This window comes from Sphaeramia orbicularis, chromosome 7, assembly GCF_902148855.1.
Source record: "Sphaeramia orbicularis chromosome 7, fSphaOr1.1, whole genome shotgun sequence".
In the NCBI taxonomy this organism is placed as follows: Eukaryota; Metazoa; Chordata; class Actinopteri; order Kurtiformes; family Apogonidae; genus Sphaeramia; species Sphaeramia orbicularis.
This window is the reverse complement of record NC_043963.1, coordinates 1,375,936-1,395,242: the sequence shown is the minus strand read 5'-3', so window position 1 is coordinate 1,395,242 and position 19,307 is coordinate 1,375,936. Positions and strand designations below refer to the sequence as shown.

Here is a 19,307-nt window from a genome sequence, read left to right as displayed (position 1 = left end):
TGTTTGCTAAAAAATAAATCAAACTAAAGGTAACGCTTATATTTTTGTTAAACCGCTGTACTTTAGAGGTGCAGGTTTCCTACTTCCTGTTCAGAATCACATCCCTGTGTTTTAGTTGAAGCTGGTTTCAGTTTCAGATGCTCCACATGTACATTTGGACCAAAACCACCTCCATATTTTAATTGAATTAACCACACAGAACATTTCAGTCCCATTTATTGAGTACAGTCAAACACACACTTCAGTTTTCAGTCCAAACAGGCTCATGGTTTCATTTACTACTGTTGTGTTTTTACAGCAAAACGAAAGATCAAACCAAGCAAACGTGTTAGTTTAAGTGTTGAACAGAAGAGCATCAGGTCAAACCTCAGCACTCATTAATACTATGTCGCTCTGGATACTTTTACTCCATGTTTTAACAAACATTTGATCATAATCTGAATAACAGTGTTGAATGTTGTACCTCTGTATCGTCTGTCTTTTACTTGGTTTTCATCTTGTTTTGTCTTTTATGAATATTGTAAAACCACAAATGAACATCCGGCTTCTTCAATTTTCAGTCAGAATTAAAAACCAGTTTTTAACCTGGAGAGAAAAAGGATTTGGACATTTATTTTGATAACTATGTCCCAGCCTTAGCTTCAGTCATCATTGATCTAAGTCAGTGTTAGTCAATGGGGGCGGTACCATTCCCATGTTTGGTCAAAAAAGGTTGAGGAACACTGATCTAAATGAATCTGACATGTTGTGTTTGCAGAGCACCATTTCATCTCCCATAGTTCAGTGGGGTAGTTCAGAACATGAGTCACATCCTGTTTCTTCTGGTTGTGGACGTCGTCTGTCTGTCTCCTGTTGACTCTGCTTTGGTCTCCACCCCCCGCTGAGGTAAGCGTCAGCAGACATTTAAGTCTGTTCATCGTCTCTGCGTTTGACTCGTAAACAGTGTCGTAGTTTTATCATGGACAACTGGGTGAGAGCCTGACAGACTGAGTCATACACTTGATTTATTTTAAACCAAAGTGAAGAAAAAGAGGCGAAAAGTGGCAGAGTGGACGAAAAACGATGCAACAAAATGAAAACTACCATGAAAAGTCCTCTTTGTGTTCAAGTTGTTAACTAGCATCACTTAATAACTCGTAACACATTAACATTTGTAAACGTGGCTGCTGCCGTGTCTGTAGTGTTATTTATTTATTGTTTATTCCTATAAATGTCGGAACATTTGAGTTCAGTGATGAGCTTCCAAACACTAGTTTCAACACAAACATTTCAAATCAAGATGCACTAAGAGCGTTTTCAGAGGCTTTGAACTCCAGCCCTCATCTGTGGTTGGTCATCATGATTTTCCATCATACGATTAAACGACGTCTGCAGATGAAGGTGGTGAGGTTCAAAGCTCCGGAAAAAGGCCACGAACACAAGCATTTTTAACCACGACTGACTGCCAAAAACATGCAAATCTGTCCATATGTTCAGCGACTACAGACTGGTTTCACTCCCAATGAGAAAAAAAAAAACAGCAGCTGTCAACTGACAACCCGACAAACGACATGTGAAGTTTTACAGAAACACTGAAACTTATTGACATGTTGTCGAACGTCTGGACTAAACAACACAAACACAGCAGATTCACTTCAAAAAAACACAGCAACCCATCATCAGAAACACAGGGATGTGGAGGTACCGGGGTTCACTCAGCCATCTGTGGAGACAAACAACAGGACAATAAGATCACATGAATGCCCTCCAGACCACCGGGGCGCTGACGAGCCACCGAATACAACTGACAGTTGAAAACAGTTTTTTCAATGATCATCAGAGAATGAAAAAGACGCCAATGTGGAATGGATCCACTACGCGGTACCAGCTTGGCTCGACTCTGTCTTTTTGCGTTTCCATTACGTAAAAGAACCTGGAATCTGGTACCCGGTACTAGTTTTTAGTACTTGCTCAGCCGAGGTTCCAAAAGGGGTGAACATATGTTGACAACATGTTGAACAACAGTGAAGGATCTTTAATTAAAGTTGTAATACCGCTGACAGCCACTAGATGCTGCTCCATAAAACCCATAGACTTAAACTGAACGTCTGTGTAAAAGTCAGTAATGATGGTCCAGGACTGGTTCTGGGCTGGTTTTATGTGGACCCTCTGATACGTGGTCTGGTGCATCTATAGACGTTTGGTCTCAGTTGTTGGTCTCTGTGGTATTGGGTGTTTGGAGCTTCATCTGTATGATAAAAGCCAAGAGGCATCTGTGTTTGTGTGTGTGTGTAGGGGTGTAAGAAAATATCGGTTCTGTAATATATTGCGATATTTCATTTCACAATACTGCATTGATATTAAAAAGTACTGTATCGATACTTTTAGGTATTTATTGAAATGCAGATATGATGGGGGGTCATTTTTTGTTTTTTTGTTCTTCTTTATTGTTTATATTTTATTTATTATTTAACACTCTTTTATTAAATAATGTTCGTTCCTTTGTTGGGATTGCACAAAAATACTGTTCTGATGTTAGTTCTGAACTGATAGAATATGAGCATTTGAACAGGATCTTAAACTGTAATGTCTGTAAAACAGAATTTAAGTTGGAAAATTTTGTGATATAGCATTAGATCCTGTTCTGATCAAATAAAAATGTGTTTAGTATTTGTGCATATTTCTGGTGTAATTTAATTCTTCAAGGAAATAATCATTTAAAAAAAAGAAACAAAAATTGCCTTTTTAATAGTATCACGATATATCGTGATATATTGTATCGTGATCCTAGTATTGTGATTTGTATCGTATTGCCAGATTCTCGCCGATACACAGCCCTATGTGTGTGTGTGTGTGTGTGTGCGTGTGTGTGTTTTTGCTCAGTGAACAGACTAGTGAACCTTCATCACAGTCCGATGCTTCAGCAGTTTTACAACAAACTCGCATGTCATTCACTTGGAAAATTATCTCAGGTAGAAGGGGTGGGGCTTCATCTGCCCATAACACATTTGTAGTAGCTGTTGTGGGTGTGGCCTTTGTGACTCACCATGGCAACCTTGCTGGTCTGTTCGCGGGTTCGGATCCGTAGCTTGTTGACGGTCGTCTCTGCGATGTCCGCTCGCTCCTCAGCGTCGTCCAACTCGTGTTGCATCTTCCTGTATCGCACCGAGCTGCAGCTCACCTGCTCCTCCTGGTGGTCAGACAGAGGAAGGATGGCCGTGGTCACAACGGACATGAAACACATGGACGCCATAAGAACAACACACCTGGATGATAATAACAACACACCTGGATGATAATAACAACACACCTGGATGATAATAACAACACACCTGGACGTTTAACACCACCAGGTGGAAGAGCATCACATGAAGCACTTATTCAATACAGTAGATTTAAAGTTTAAGAACAAATGTCCAAACTAAATCTACAATAGAATAGAATAGAATAGAATAGAATAGAATAGAATAGAACATCCTTTATTGTCATTGTTTTACTCCGGTCAGTGCCACAGTGTGACTAAAGCACCATTACTACAGAAATAAGAATGTGTCTCTGATGACATCAGCACACACACATACACATGATGACATCAGCACACACACACATGATGACATCAGCACACATACACATGATGACATCAGCACACATACACATGATGACATCAGCACACACACACACGATGACATCAGCACACATACACATGATGACATCAGCACACATACACATGATGACATCAGCACACATACAGATGTTGACATCAGCACACACACATACACATGATGACATCAACTGGATCGATGCCAAAACAAGCTACAATACGTGTGAGGGGCGGGGTTTGTTTTGCCTGGCACCACCTGTTGCATTCTCCAGAGTTACTGCACATGATTGGACGTTCATGCAGGAGGACGACACTGAGGGACGTGTTTCTACAGGATCCCTGAATATGTCTGTTTAATAAAGCTAGAGGAGTTACATTTACTTAAAAAAACTGCACATAATTCAATTTATTTCTCAAGAAATCTAAAAAGTATCTTTAGAAAAATGGTCATTTAAATCCAGTTAAAGCGACAGGACTGGTTTAATCGTGCTTCGTTGATAGAAGGTGTCCATCTGGTCACATGTGTAAAGCATCCACTCACAGCGTTCTCTGCTTGTCTCTTGTAGCTCTTGACTTTGGTTTGAAGTTTGTCGATCAGGTCCTGCATCCTCAGCAGAGTCTTCCTGTCCTCCTCCGACTGCATCGACAGACACAAAACATCTCAGTCATCCCATCAGGACACAGCCTGGGGTCAAAGGTCAACAAGGTCAAAGGTCAACAAGGTCAGCACTTAGAGATAATGACTGAACCCTTCGGTGTCCGGGTGAGCATACATGCACACTTCACACTTCATGTAATAAAAGGTCAGATTATTTTAATTCAACAGTTGTTCATTTGTGTCTGATTGTTTAAATTCTGATCCATCCCCTAAATCCATCCCATAATAAACAGTGTTAAATTCCTACACTAACACCCTTCTACCGAGTGAGTACAAAATACACACTGACACATCATGGTGAAGAAAACTAACATCACAAGGCCTTTGACCAAAGCATCAGAAAGTGACCAGATGAGATGAGAACCATAAAGAAACAACTGTCAGAGTCCTAGAACTGAAGTGGTCAAACAGTGGTTGTTTCCTCTGGACTCATCTCTAAATGTATGAATGGACTTGGATGGAAATGTCAGTGTTTCTAATACACAGGTCAGTTGGATTCGGAGGATTCTGAAGGGACACAGTTATTATGGGATGTTCTTATAGTTGTTAAGTTTCCACTTGTTGATCCGTGGTTCAGACTAAACTGTGACACTTCTGACCTTGTTTGTTGGATTTAAACAGATCTTCAGTTCAGTTATTGACAACGCAAACCAACAGAAAACCGAGCTAAGCTAACATAGCTAAGGTAACAGAGGAGATTAGTGGTTTTACTCAGGCTGTTTTAGTCTAAAATAGAACTAAGCTAACAGGGCTAAGCTAACAGAGGGGATTAGTGGTTTTACTGTGGCTGTTTGAGTCTAAAAACAGTGATAAGCTAACAGAGATAAGCTAACAGAGGACATTAGTGGTTTAACTGGGGCTGTTTTAGTCTAAAAACAGAGCTAAGCTAACAGAGCTAAGATAACAGAGGGGATTAGTGGTTTTACTGGGGCTGCTTTGGTCTAAAAACAGCTAAGATAACAGAGCTAAGCTAACAGAGGGGATTAGTGGTTTTACTGGGGCTGTTTTAGTCTAAAAGCAGAGCTAAGCTAACAGTGCTAAGCTAACAGAGGGGATTAGTGGTTTTACTGTGGCTGTTTTAGTGTAAAAACAGAGTTAAGCTAACAGAGCTAAACTAGCAGTGCTAAGCTAACAGAGGGGATTAGTGGGTTTACTGGGGCTGTTTGAGTCTAAAAACAGCGCTAAGCCAACAGTACTAAGCTAACAGTGCTAAGCTAACAGAGCTTTAATGTAAACTATCAGACCCAGTGTTATTGTATCCACTGTTAAAATCAGCGTATGTGAGTTTGAGTTGAATTCAAATTGTTGATTCCATAAAACAGATGAAACTATGAGTTTGATCCTTTATTCAGGGGCTGATCCAGTCTCTATGGATCCATAGGGTCGGCTCTGTAGTGGTTCTGGTTCTGAGTGTGTTCTGGTCTGTCTGGGACGTCAGTACGACAGAAACCTTTTAATGTTGACAAATGTAAACCAGGTGCATAATGGGATGTGATAGGACCTGATAGGTCAGCTCTTTGACCCTCCTCTCGTAGCGTCGTACGCCTTTATGATAGTCCTCGCTCTTCTTCTGCTCCACCATCAGCTCCGTCTGCAGCTCCCGAACCTGCAGATGGAGAAGACACACTGAGGCCAAAGTAGAACAACTGCTTATTGAGTCCAGGTAAAGTCAGACAGTCCAGATGGTCCAGGTCCACATAGTCCAGGTCCAAAGGGAAGACCACAAGCATTTATACTATTAAACCATTTTAACCTCAAACCAAAAACAATAGATTCAAAATATCAGTTTTCAACGTCGGCAGCAGACCTGAAACATGAAGGCTCCTTTTCTCTGACATTCTTTTTTGTCTCATTCCTTGTTCGGTTTGTTGTGAAATGCTTAAAGGTGCAGGAGACTTTTGCGACCAATTTTTCATCAGATCTGTCCATCCTCAGTCATATCCTCAGTATCATGAATCTGTAAGTCATTCTGTCATTACTCACCTGAATCTCTTGCATTACAGTGAACGGTTTCTTAGTGCCATCCACCATAAACAAACCTTGTGTTTACAAACAGAGCCGGGAGGGAACTCAGACATCTTCGGAATTTTGTCGCGATGTGCATTGTGGGAAAGGGAAGTTCACGCAGTCGCCTGACAGCAGCAGCGCAACCATATGATATTATATGGATGAAACAAACACGATGTGGAAACAGCTGAAACACAGAAATAGCTGGAGGAATATGCATAGAGGGAAGGGAGCTCCTGCCGTTTCAGCGTCATGTCTTTAGCAGCTGCGGATATGACTGAGGTTTTACAGATTTGATGATAAAACTGGTCACAAAAGTCTCCCACAGCTTTAAATGTGCTACAGTTTGGGTCCAAAGGCTTTTAACGGCCCATGGTTCCACTCACTCTGGTCTCCAGTTTGTGCAGCTGCTTCTTCCCTCCCTTCAGCGCCATCTGCTCGGTTTCGTCCAGTTTGACCTGCAGTTCTGTGACAGAAACACCATCAGCCTTTACCTGCATACGTTCACGTGCAGGTGAGCCACGTCGTCGGCCAATCAGAACGCCTCGGTACCTTTTACTGTGGACTCCATGTTCTTCTTCATCCTCTCCAGTATGCTGCTGCTGTCCTGCTCCTTCTTCAGCTCCTCGGCCATCAGAGCCGCCTGGTGGAAAAAGGAAGGGTAAATACAACAGGTGAGTGACAGGTGGGGTCAGAGGTCGGATCAGGGGTCGGGTAGGGGTCAGGGGTCGGGGGTCAGCGTAGGGACTCACGTCGGTGATGGCCTTCTTGGCTTTCTCCTCAGTGCTGCGGTTCTCCTGTAACACCTCATCCACCTCACCTGACAGCACCGAAACCTCTGCCTCCAGCTTCCTCTTCTGGTTCACCAAGCCTGTGTTCTGCCAATCAATCAATCAATCAATCAATCAATCAATCAGTCAGTCCATAGATCTATTGATGTGTCTGGGTCTCAGGTTATGGGTCACTAATCCATCATTTGAAGTCAAAGTGCTGGTGGACCGCGGCTGTGGAAGGTGACTTCCTACCTGCGTGGTGAGCAGGTTAACCCTTTCTGCCACCTCCACCAGCTCGTGTTCGGCCATCTTGCGGCTGCGGTCAGTCTGCTCCAGGATCCCTCTTAGCTCCTCCTCCTCAGCTGTCATCAGCGAACAGCGTCGCTCCAACAGGACGATCTGTTCTCGAAGCTGATTGGTCAGTTGGACTTTGTCCTCCAGCTCCACCTGCTGCTCCTTCACCTGTGGAAGTGAAGTCAGTACGAATAGATGAAGGTTCGACCAAAGTCTGAACCACCGACGCAGCGCTCCAACCCTGACAGGTGTGTGAGCGTGACTGGATGGTGTTGCATCATGGGAGTTGTAGTGGCGTCACCTGTGTCTGCAGGTGTCTGGCGACCCTCTGACTCTCCGCCGCCTGTTTGCTGGCGTGTCCGAGCTGAATCTCCATCTCGTTGAGGTCGGACTCCATCTTCTTCCTGAGACGAACCGCCTCGCTGCGACTGCGAGCCTCCGCCTCCAGACTGGCCTGCATGGCCTCCAGGGAGCGCTGGTGGTTCCTCCTGGTGGACAGGACTGGCATTACCACTGGGCCTCAAAGGCTCCGTTAGATCAGGGGTGTCAACTCATGTTAGTTCAGTTCCACATTCAGCCTAATATGATCTAAAGTGGGCTGGACCAGTAAAAGAATATAAATAATAGGATACGAACTTATAAAGAATGTCAACTCCAAAGTTTTTTTCTCTGTTTTTGAGTGAAAAAAGTCAAATTCCACAATGAAAATGTTTACATCAACAAACTGTACTTGAACATAACATGAACAAATATGAACCTGAAAATTCTTCAGAAAATCAGTGCAATTTGAACAATATTATGCCTTAGTTTATCATTTATACATGTGCATCATAATTTACAGATCACAGTGGATCTACAAATACACAAAACATTTCGTAAGAGGCAGAATATTGGTCCAATTCCACAGACTTCTATTAAGAAATTTCAGGTTATTCACATTTTTTGTAAAAGGCTAGTCTGTAAATGTAAACATTTTTGTGTAATTTTACTTTTTTTTTAACACTACAACAAAGACAAAAAAATTGTAGTTTTCATTATTTATAGGTTATTGTGATAGTATTTTACTGGTCTGACCCACTGGAGATTGAATTTACCTTAAATGATTCTAACATCCATGATCGTTAATATCTTCAGTGTAATTTCTGCATTTCATAAATTCATCCCAGGGGCCAGATCGGACCGTTTAGTGGGCCGGTTTTGGCCCCTGGGCTGCATGTTTGACACCTGTGAGTTAGATGTTCTGCATTTATCTCTTGAATCCTTTTATACCAAACCCTCACAGCTCCAGGGGGTTTTCTGGATTCTTACAGACTCTCTTAAATGTACCTTTTTAAGGTGTTTTATAAATAGCACAAACCCACAGGTTTAACATCACAACGTTCAGTTCAGTTTCAGCTTTATGGAACTGAGGCCTGTGTTTGTCCTTGTTCACTGTAGATCACAGGTGTCAAACATGCGGTCCAGGGGCCAAATCCGGCCCACCAAAGGGTCCAGTCTGGCCCCGGGATGAATTTGTGAAATGCAAAATTACACTTAAGATATGAACAATCCTTTTAGTTCAGGTTCCACATTCGGACCAATTCAATCTTAAGTGGGCAGGATTCAGTAAAATACGATCATAATAACATAAAAAATAATGACAACTCCACATTTTTCTCTTTGTAAATGCAAATATTTTTATGTATTTACATCAAAACAAATTATAATTTCGCAAAAAAATGAGTCACCTGAACAAATATGAACAACCTGAAATGTCTTAAGAGAAGTAAATACAATTTTAATAATATTCTGTCTGTTATTAAATGTTTTGTGTGTTTGTAGATCCACTGTGATCTGTCAGTTATAATGTACATGTGCAAATGATAAACTGAGGCAGAATATTGTTAAAATGACACTTATTTTTTCAGTTTGTTCATGTTATTCACATGTTTTGAAAGGATAGTTTGTAGATGTAAACCTTTTCATAATGCAAATGTACTTTTTTCGCTCTAAAACATAGAGAAAAGTTTGGAGTTGACATTATTTCTACATTATTATGTTATTATTTTACTGGTCCGGCTCACTGCAGATCAAATTTAGCTGAATGTGGAACTGAACTAAAATGAGTTTGACAGCCCTGATGTAGAACGAGAGAATTCAGCCCAAATACTGACAGTTTGACGTCCAATTTATGAAAATGTTCCAAACTGTCATGAAAACACACCTTCAATCATCAGTGTTTTAGTTAAAATAAGTTTAACAAAGTCTGAGCTTCACAAAAATACTGGAATATATGAATAAAATCATGGGTACGTGTAGAAAACATCTAAAATTACTTTTTGCATGATCAGATTTGATCATAAATGTTGCCTTTCATTATGTTTAAAGTGTCTCTAATGTGAGTCTGAAGAATGACTTTATTCCAGATGAACACAGATATGTGTAAAGGACAAAGGACCATTAGTTCAGATCCCATATATTTACTAAGTACATCATATTTCTCATGTTGAACAGGTCTACTTGGTCTATTTGTGTCCTGTCTCTACACATTAAACTGGAATAGGGCGGGACTTAGTGATTCCACAGTGCCTATTGGTTGGTAAAAGTTGACAGACGAGGAAATCTACCAATCTATGCATGAGCAGAAAACAGTGAACTTGACTGTCACATGTTTTTTTAGGTGTATTTTCAGCTTCTTTCTGTATCATTTGATAGTTTTGATGTAGATTTCAGTTTTTCTCTTGAAGGTTTGTGAGTTTTGAACGGCTTCTTTCCTTTCTTTGTGTTTCTTTGTTGAGTTTTAAACTTGTTTGTGGCCTATATTTCATGGTGCATTAGTTCATGGTTACTTCATGAACAGCTTTACTTTGACTTCTATCAGAAACATGTTGCTTCACCATGAAGGTGGTTTCTACCTGAGGTTGTCCATCTCCTCGTCTTTCTCTGAAATTTTTCGTTCCATCTCAGTCCTCATCTGCTGCAGCTCCATCTGACATCTTAAGATCTTGGTCTCCTCGTGTTCCAGAGTGCCCTGGTTGGTTGGTAAAGAGCTGCTGGTTAAAGAACTGACTATGGGATCATCAGGTGGACGTTTGATTGGTGGGTTGCAGTTACCTCTGCGTCCTCCAGAGCTGCTCGGATGTCGCTCTTCTCCACATCCAGGATCTTCTTCATCCTCTCCAGCTCATGGATGGTTTTTCCTCCTTGACTTATCTGTTCCGTCAGGTCCATGATCTCCTCTGGAGACAAACCACCACTCCACAATATTCATCATTCATTTTTAGACAGATCCTCTTATTTAGTCCCCCTGAAGGCACATCTAAGGGTCATCGTGAAGCAGGGGTCTCAAACATGCGGCCCACCAAAGGTTCCGATCTGGCCCGTGGGATGAATTTACAAAGTGCAGAAATTCCACAGTCCAGGCTGTGGAACTCATTTTAGTGTCGGTTCCACTTCCAGACCAATCTGATCTACAGTCAAATAATAACCGCAGAAGAACCCACAAAAAAGAATGACTGCAGATTTACCACTGGGTTTGATGTGAAAATAACATTACATTAAGCCTAGAAATAATGACAACTTCAAACTTTTGTCTTTGTTTTAGTGCAAAAAAATAACATTAAATAATGAAAATATTTACATTTACAAACTATCCTGTAACAATAAAATGTGAATAAGCTAGGGATGTCCCGATCCGATCACGTGATCGGAAATCGGGGTCGATCACGTGATTTTCAAACGATCGGAATCGGGTGAAAATAATCGGATTTAACCTTATAAAACAACAAGCATGGCCATGTTCACGTTTTAAATTCATCCTGAGGTACAAAGAGATTGCCAAACGGAATGACAATGGCTTAGTTTTAATTTTAATAAGTTCCACAATATCAATATCAGGCGGGGAATTCAGACAACGTAATAGTCGTGAGCCGGTAGTTAGTAGGCTAACGCAGGGCAAGCGTGTCACCTTGGGACAGAGAAAATGTCTGCAGTTTGGAGGTCTTTTAATCTGGACAGCGAAGGCAGTGCAACAGCCACTTGTAATGTGTGCAAATTGGGCATTTCGTGTGGTGGAAAGGACAGAGCCGCATTCAACACTACGAATATGATACGCCACCTGAAAAACAAACACCCTGCCCAATACTCCGAGTTCACTGTGGCAACTCAGACAAAGACACTGAACCAGCCGACACTGAAAGAGACGTTGAAAAATAAAGAGAAATTGCCTGCGGACAGCGAAAAGGCTAAAAAGATCACAGCCAAGATAGCTGAATTTATCGCGTTGGATGACCAGCCGCTGTCTGTGGTTACAAACGTCGGATTTGGCCGTCTCCTGGAGCACCTGGAGCCACGGTATGAGCTGCCTTCTCGTCACTACTTTACCAACACAGCTCTGCCGGCCATTCATCGGATCGGGACTCGGTATCGGCAGATACTCAAAATCAAATGACTCGGACTCGGGGGCAAAAAAATGTGATCGGAACATCCCTAGAATAAGCTGAATAAATATGAAAAACCTGAAATGTCTAAAGAAAATTCAGCACAATTTGAACTCTTTTCTGCCTGTTCCTCAGTGTTTAGTGTCTTTGTAGATCTGATCCATAATGCATGTGACACTCTGCCCTCAATTTATGTTAGTTGGTTTTGTTCATTTCCTGTTTTATTTTGGTGAGGGGTTTTGTTGGCTTGTGTGCACTGTGTCTGTCTTGTCTGCATCCTCCCTGATTCCCTAGATCGTCTTCACCTGGAGCTCATTATCTCTTTACCTTTATATACCCTCCTCTCCTCGTGTCTATTGTCAGTGTGTCTTTCATGCCACATCAAGACAAGAACTCCCTCGACCTTCTCCTGTTCCTCTGTGCCTCTTTGTCACGCTTTGTAAGTTTATTGATTCCACATTTGTGAAGTTCTTTTTGTTAGATTTTTTTGATACCTCGTTTGAGAAGGTCCTTTTGTTGATTTTTTTGATACCACATTTGTGAAGATCTTTTTGTTAGATTTTTTGATTCCTCGATTTATAAGATTTTTGTGTTAAGTTTTTGATTCCATAGTTGTGAAGATGTTTTTGTTCCTTTTTATTTTTTTGAGTAAATGAATACTCTAAGTTTATTCTGTCTCGGTCTCATGCATTTGGGTCCAAGCCTTGTGAAATCGTAACAATGCACATGTAGAAATGATAAGTTGAGGCATAATATTGTTAAAATTGTGCTTATTTTTCTTTAGAAATTTCAGTTTTTCAGGTTATTCACATCTTTTTTGTTTGGATAGTTTATGAAAGGAAGTATTTTCATAATTTAATGGGGTTTTTTTCCACTAAAACAAAGACAAAAATCTGGAGTTGTCATTATTTATAGGTTATTCTGTTATTATTTTACTGGTTCGACCCACTGGAGATCAAATTGGGCTGAATGTGGAACCTGAAAGAAAATGAGTTTGAGAGCCCTGTTGTAAATACTGGATGTGCTTCTTTGTAAGGTATGTTCTCACTGGAATTTATGACATTAAACAGACTGTATGATGTTCACTGGTGGGTTTAAGGGTTTGGAACTGAAGGAACAGAGGAGCCTTGTTTAGCAATCACAAAATAAAGAAATTACAAGATGGATACATGAAGTTATTCAGACCTCAGTTAGACTGTGAAGGCCTCATGAATGTAATACTGGATTTAAGTCCCTTTGAGCAGTTCAGGTTCAGACCTCCTGTATGAGGACTGTGATGGACACGCTTACCCTGGAGGTTCTTGTTTTCCCGTTTGACCGTCTCCAGGTGGTCCAGAGCCTCTTCGTAGCAGTTCTTCAGTTTGAAGAGCTCGGTGCTCAGGCTGCGAGACTCTTTCTGCGACACCTCCAGCTCGGCCTGACTCTCCTCGTACCTCAGCTTCCACTCGCTGAGCAGCTGCAGATGTGGAGGAAACATCAGCCCCCATGTGACCCGGTCCGACCAATAAGCAGAAATCCACCGACAGAACTGACATAAGCAGGACCGTCAGTGCGTTCCTCACCTTATCGAAGTTGCGTTGTTTTTTGTCCAGAGCCAGAGCGGTGGCGTTGGAGCGTTCCAGTTCAACCACCAGGTCCTCGATCTCCGTCTGCAGACGCTGCTTGGTTTTGTCCAGAGATGAACACTTGGCCTGAGACGCCTCCACGGCCTCTTCCACCGTCTGCAGTTTAACCACCAGCTTCTTCCTGTGGAGATCAGACATGGAGGCAGGTTTAGGAGAAGAACAACCATTATTATGAGGGGTGTGTATCGGCAAGAACCTGGAGATACGATACAAGTCACAATACTAGGACCATGATAAAGATGCATCATGATACTGTTAAAAAGGAAATTTTTTTTTATTGGTTTTGTTTCTTTTTAAAATGATTATTTCATGGAAAAATTGAATTACACCAGAAATATGCACAAATACTAAACACATTTTTATTTTTATTTGATCCCAACAGGATTGAATGCTATATCACAAAATGTTCCTGTGTTCAAACTGAAATTCTGTTTTACAGACATTCCAGTTTCAGATCCTGTTCAAATGTTCAGATTCTATTAGTTCAGAACTAACATCAGAACATTATTCACAACATAACAAAGGAACTAACATTATTTAATAAAACAGTGTTCAATAATAAGTGAAATATAAACAAAAAACAGAAATGAACCTCCACCAGGTCTGCATTTGAATAAATACCTAAAAATATTGATACAGTACTTTTTAATATCGATACAGTATCGTGAAATGAAATATCGTGATATATTGCAGAACTGATATTTTCTTACATCCCCTTATTATTATTATTATTATTATTATTATTATTATTATTATCAGTGTGATTCAGATTTTCTTTTGTCATGGGTTTTCTTGTTTTGATTCTCACTAGTTTGTCTTTTTGTGTCAGTCTTTTTTGGATGTTTTTCATGTTGTTTATGTCAAGGTTCTAATAGTTTTGGATTTTTCATTATAATTTAGTTTTATTTAGTTTTGACTTTTCTTTTTTTCTCTAATTCAGTTAGTTTTAATTATTTTTTAAAGCAGGTTTGATAGTTTTTATTAGTTTTCGTTATTTTCTAAATGCTTAGTTTTAGTTTAGTCGTTTGTTTTCTCTTCTTCTGTTGTCCTATTCAAATAAATCCCAAACAGGACTCTGCTGCTTTCTCCCAACTTTAGTCTCCATGTTTCCAGGTAGAGTGGGGACCAGAAGACGACTGGAAACCACAAGTGAACACAAGTGACGGAGCAAAAAGTGTCATATGATGACACCAGCTAAAATTGCTCGAGGGAAATAAATTGATTTTGTATCAATCCGACATTGACAAAGATGAAAATGAAGGGAATTTTATCCATAATTTTTAATCCATTTTAGTTAGTTTTGTAAACACACAATACAATTTGTTAGTTTTGTTTTTTTTTTCTTTTCATTGTAGTTTTTATTTATTTCAGTTAACAAAAATTTTACAATTCTAGTTTTTGTCATTTCATTAGTTTTCGTTAACGATTATAACCTTGGTTTATATCTTGTTCCTTCTCTTACGTCATTTACATCTTTTTGCTTGCTTCATTTTTTTCTTGTCTTTTTCCATCTTTCATGTTTTGATTGTTTCATCTTTGATGTTTCCTCTCATGTTCGTTCTTGTACATTATTTGTTTTTTGTCTTTTGTGTTATTTTCATTTTTACGTAATTTTTTTCAGCTACAAATATGTTACCTTCTTAAATAACAGTAATAACTCTGGACTAATGCTGCGTTCCAGTCCACCTGTAACTCATGATTTTCCAACCTTCTACTGGTGAAAATGCACTGGAAGGTTCAGTCAAACCTGTGACTTCCCACCCGTGAACTCGTACTAGATCGACATACTCCCAGTTCAGAGTTCTGACGTCACGTAGCAATGGTGCCCCCCCATGGATGTGGTGTTTATGCAAATTGTTTATTAAATCAAGGTATTGCTCTGACATTATTTATCTGCAAATGTTCTGCATAATCAGTAGCTACTCTATTGTTAGCTAATTTTCAGTCTAATGAGTGCAAGAATAAATTAATACCAAATACGAATCCAAATATACAAATAACATAACATCAAAGGTAGAACAGCTTCTCTTGCCTTATGCGCTGTTTTTCCTCCTCTGTTTCCCTCAAATAAGCAAAGAACAAACACCTTTGGCAATAGAAATGACTGTAAATCAACATAACGTACAGTCCACCATGCTGGTTTGTTTACATCTAGCTCCCACAATTCCTTGCGCTCTGGCAGTTTGGCATGACTTGCCTGGAACGTCACAAGTAGCGTTACAAGCGTTACACAACTTACGGGCTCAAAAACCAGCCTGGAACGCAGCATAAATATCATTCGTTTGAGCTGTCGTAAACTGGTTGTGTAATGGTTTATTCCAGTCATTGATGCTGACTGATGACTAATGTTTGTGGTGTTTAATTGGACTTTATGGTCCTTTTCTAGTCCTGATGATCCTGTTGGCGGTGACGTGCAGTCGTACTTGACGTCCTCCAGCTCCTCTATCCTCAACACGGCGTCCGTCTCGTACTTGGCCCTCCACTGCGCCACCTGGTTGTTGGCTTTGGACAGCGCCCTCAGCAGCTCGGCCTTGGCCTCCTGCTCCTCCTCCAGCTGCTCCCTGAGGAGGCTGCAGTCGTGACGGGACGCCTGCACCGCGTGAGCCAGAGAAACCCGGGCCTGGAACAGGAACACCAGGAAGGTGTGAAAACCTACAGGTACTGGAGTTAAGGCCAGAAAACCCACAGGTACCAGAGTTAATGTCAGAAAACGTCTTTGAGTGTCCAAAAAAGCGCTATATAAGTGTGATTTTTTTTTTTTAAATTATTATCATTATTATTATTATTATCATAAAACCTACAGGTACCAGAGTTAACATCATCAGAAAACCTCTAGGTACCAGAGTTAGTGTCAGAAAGCCTCCAGGTCTTGGTGCTGATCAGGGTGACCCACAGATGGACTCAGTTATGGATCTTACTTTACTCTCCTCCTCCAGCTGCCTCTTCAGGCCTTCAGAGTTCTGGCAAAGCCCCGCCTTGGAGCGCTGCAGCTGGCTGATCATCGCATCGCGTTCCTCCAGACGACGGCTGTACTCCGCTGGAAAAAGGAGAAGACCGTAAAGACCACACAGCGTAAATTCAGTGTTTATGATAGTATTCTGTGACATCATCAGAGGAGGCGGAGTCCACAGACAGTGTCCTCCTGCAGAAGAAACGGTACGAGGAAAACTGAAAACATCTAGGTTCTTAAATCGTCACAAAATCTAAGGCCCGATCCCAATTCACCGCTTGGCCCCTCCCCTTTAGCGCTACCCCTACATTTTGTTTGTTCACATGAAGGGGAAGGGATGTCCCGATTGTCAATGAGCCAGAGGGGAGGGCCTAAGGGGGAGGGCTGTTTGACCCTCCAAACAGAGATTTTAGGGGTCAAGGGGGAGCGGCCAAGGGGGAGGGGTATGGGTGAAAATGAGAATTGGGCTTGGACCTTTAAGTCCAAAATTGGACGGGTTGTGTAAAGGGACGTTTGCTTAAAAAGGTTCAGACCCACTAGTTTAGATCAGGGGTCTCAAGCATGCGTCCTGGGGTCCAAATGCGTCCCACCAAAGGTTCCAATCCGACCCCTGGGATGAATTTACAAAGTGTAAAAATTCCACAGTCCAGGCTGTGGAACTCATTTTAGTGTTGGTTCCACATCCAGACCAATCTGATCTACAGTCAAATAATAACAGCAGAAGAACCCACACAAAAGAAGGACTGCAGATTTACTACTGGGTTTGATTTGAAAAAAATCTTACATTATGTCTATAACTAATGACAACTTCACATTTTTGTCTTTGTTTTAGTGCAAAAAATAACATTAAATTATGAAAATATTTACATTTACAAACTATCCTGTAACAATAAAATGTGAATAACCTGAACAAATATGAACAACCTGAAATGTCTATAAAAAAAAAAAAAGTAAGCACAATTTGAACTCTTTTCTTCCTGTTCCTCAGTGTTTAGTGTCTTTGTAGATCTGATCCATAATGCACATGGAGAAATGGTAAGTTGAGGCAGAATATTGTTAAAATTGCACTTGTTTTTCTTAAGAAGTTTCAGTTTTTTTGGGTTCACATCTTTTTTGTTTGGATAGTTTAAAAAATTAAGTATTTTCATAATGTATTGGGGTTTTTTGCACTAAAACAAAGACAAAAATTTTGAGCTGTCATTATTTATAGGTTATTCTGTTATTATTTTACTGGTCCAGCCCAGTTTAGATCAAATCAGGCTGAATGTGGAACCTGAAAGAACATGAGTTTAAGAGCCCTGTTGTGAAGTGAAGTGAGCCTCAGATCATGTGACCATGGTCTGAGTTAAACTTGTCTTTGATGTCTTTTGCATCTGTGCATATTTGACAGGCTTTTACATACATGTCACATGTGTCACATATGATCTGATCTGTACTCGTGTATGTCGCTGTCGTACCAGCCTCGGTGACCACCCGGGCTTTCGAAGCTGACATTTCAGTCAGTTGTCTTTGCAGGTTGTCGGCTCGACTCCGGCTCTCGTTCAGCTGGTCCTCGTAAACCCTGCACATTTTCTCCACCGCCCCCTGAACAGAAGTCACAACAGAAAACATGACATTTAGTGGAAGTCATACTTTAGAGGCACCGTGGATGTCTGCTGGAGCACAGCAGCTTGAAAGGAAACAGTGCACACAACAACACCGATCCAGATCAGCATCCTGAACCACTTCCTGGAGGTGTTATACTGCGTTTTCACTGCGTGGAACCGGCTCGACTCGGCTTGGCTCGGCTCGACTTGACTCGGGTACCAGGTCCTATTCCTGGAGACCATTTCCATTACAGGATACTACAGACTTTACAGTACCTGGACATCATAGCGATGCAGCATGTTACTTCCGTGTCATCTGCTCAGAGTCGCTGATAAACTCGCTAGTTGTGTGTTGTCTTGTCAAGCTCGTGCTGAATTTTTACGTCTGAACCTCCTGGACAAACCATGATGTAGTTTTACAGGCTGTCATCATGTGGATTAACCTACTGCTATATTTACTGTCAACTTCTGCATCTGTTTTTTGTAAAACAGCGGGTCACAGAGACGACTCTGACCAAGCAGTGGTCTGCAGTGTTTACACATCACCTTTTAGTATCTGGTCCCCAGTCCTGGAACCTCGGCGGAGGTGAGACCAAAAAACTAGTACCAGGTACCAGATTCCAGGTCCTTTTTCGTAATGGAAACGCAAAAAGGCAGAGTCGAGTCAAGTTGAGCCGATACCACATAGTGGAAAGGTGGCATTAGTGGACCGTCATCTACGGGAGCTGGAACATATCAAACATCTGTAGAGTGAGGAGGAAGAGGAGGAGGAGGACAAGACCATCATCACTGGGTGACTTTGAACCCATGGTGTCAACCTGAAACATCAGTCAACCAGAAAACTGCGACAGCTCAATGACATCAAAACGACTTCACAGGATGTCGTTTTCATGTGGCCAATAAACCAGTGGACTTCTGATGGTGGTCTCTGCAGGTCTTACCTTGGCCCAGGTGGGCTCAGGTTAGTTCTGATGGCAGTCTGTGCAGGTCTTACCTTGGCCCTGGTGGGCTCAGGTTAGTTCTGATGGTGATCTGTGCAGGTTTTGGCCCTGGTGAGCTCAGGGTCGTACCTTGGCCCTGGTGGGCTCAGGGTCTTACCTTGGCCCTGGTCAGCTGCTCCACGTTGGCTGCCAGGTCGTCGGCCTCCAGCCTACACTCCACCTTCTCCTTCTCCAGCTTCTGCTTGGCTCTCTGCAGGTTGTCGATCTGCTCGCTCAGCTCCGCCACCGTGTCTGAGTGCTTCTTCCTCAGAGTCACCGCCGTGGCCTCGTGGTGAAGCCCCGCCTCCTCCAGCTCTCGCCTCATCTTCAGGAAGTCAGCCTCTCGCTTCCTGTTGAACACCAACACAGGTCCAGGTGGTGGTTTTAGGAGGACACGTGGGTGGAAGTTACTCCTGTTACATCTTGTGTTTGTTGT

At 41.6% G+C, this 19,307-nt stretch overlaps 1 protein-coding gene across 1 annotated transcript in view; it reads right to left on the bottom strand.

The window, feature by feature from the left end:
- Positions 1 to 228: 228 nt before the first annotated feature.
- Positions 229 to 19,307, bottom strand: part of LOC115422238 (myosin-7B-like) — a 43,891-nt gene continuing 24,812 nt past the window's right edge. The window contains exons 30-46 of the mRNA XM_030138444.1: positions 18,990 to 19,221; positions 17,763 to 17,889; positions 16,274 to 16,392; positions 15,779 to 15,975; positions 13,293 to 13,476; positions 13,021 to 13,186; positions 10,406 to 10,530; positions 10,207 to 10,322; positions 7,614 to 7,800; positions 7,271 to 7,480; positions 6,998 to 7,123; positions 6,798 to 6,888; positions 6,632 to 6,711; positions 5,740 to 5,844; positions 4,122 to 4,217; positions 3,026 to 3,169; positions 229 to 1,702 (exon numbers count right to left, since the gene is read on the bottom strand). Coding sequence (XP_029994304.1) covers positions 1,691 to 1,702; positions 3,026 to 3,169; positions 4,122 to 4,217; positions 5,740 to 5,844; positions 6,632 to 6,711; positions 6,798 to 6,888; positions 6,998 to 7,123; positions 7,271 to 7,480; positions 7,614 to 7,800; positions 10,207 to 10,322; positions 10,406 to 10,530; positions 13,021 to 13,186; positions 13,293 to 13,476; positions 15,779 to 15,975; positions 16,274 to 16,392; positions 17,763 to 17,889; positions 18,990 to 19,221 — 2,317 coding nt within the window. The 3' untranslated portion in view covers positions 229 to 1,690. The remainder of the gene's footprint in view (positions 1,703 to 3,025; positions 3,170 to 4,121; positions 4,218 to 5,739; positions 5,845 to 6,631; positions 6,712 to 6,797; positions 6,889 to 6,997; positions 7,124 to 7,270; positions 7,481 to 7,613; positions 7,801 to 10,206; positions 10,323 to 10,405; positions 10,531 to 13,020; positions 13,187 to 13,292; positions 13,477 to 15,778; positions 15,976 to 16,273; positions 16,393 to 17,762; positions 17,890 to 18,989; positions 19,222 to 19,307) is intronic.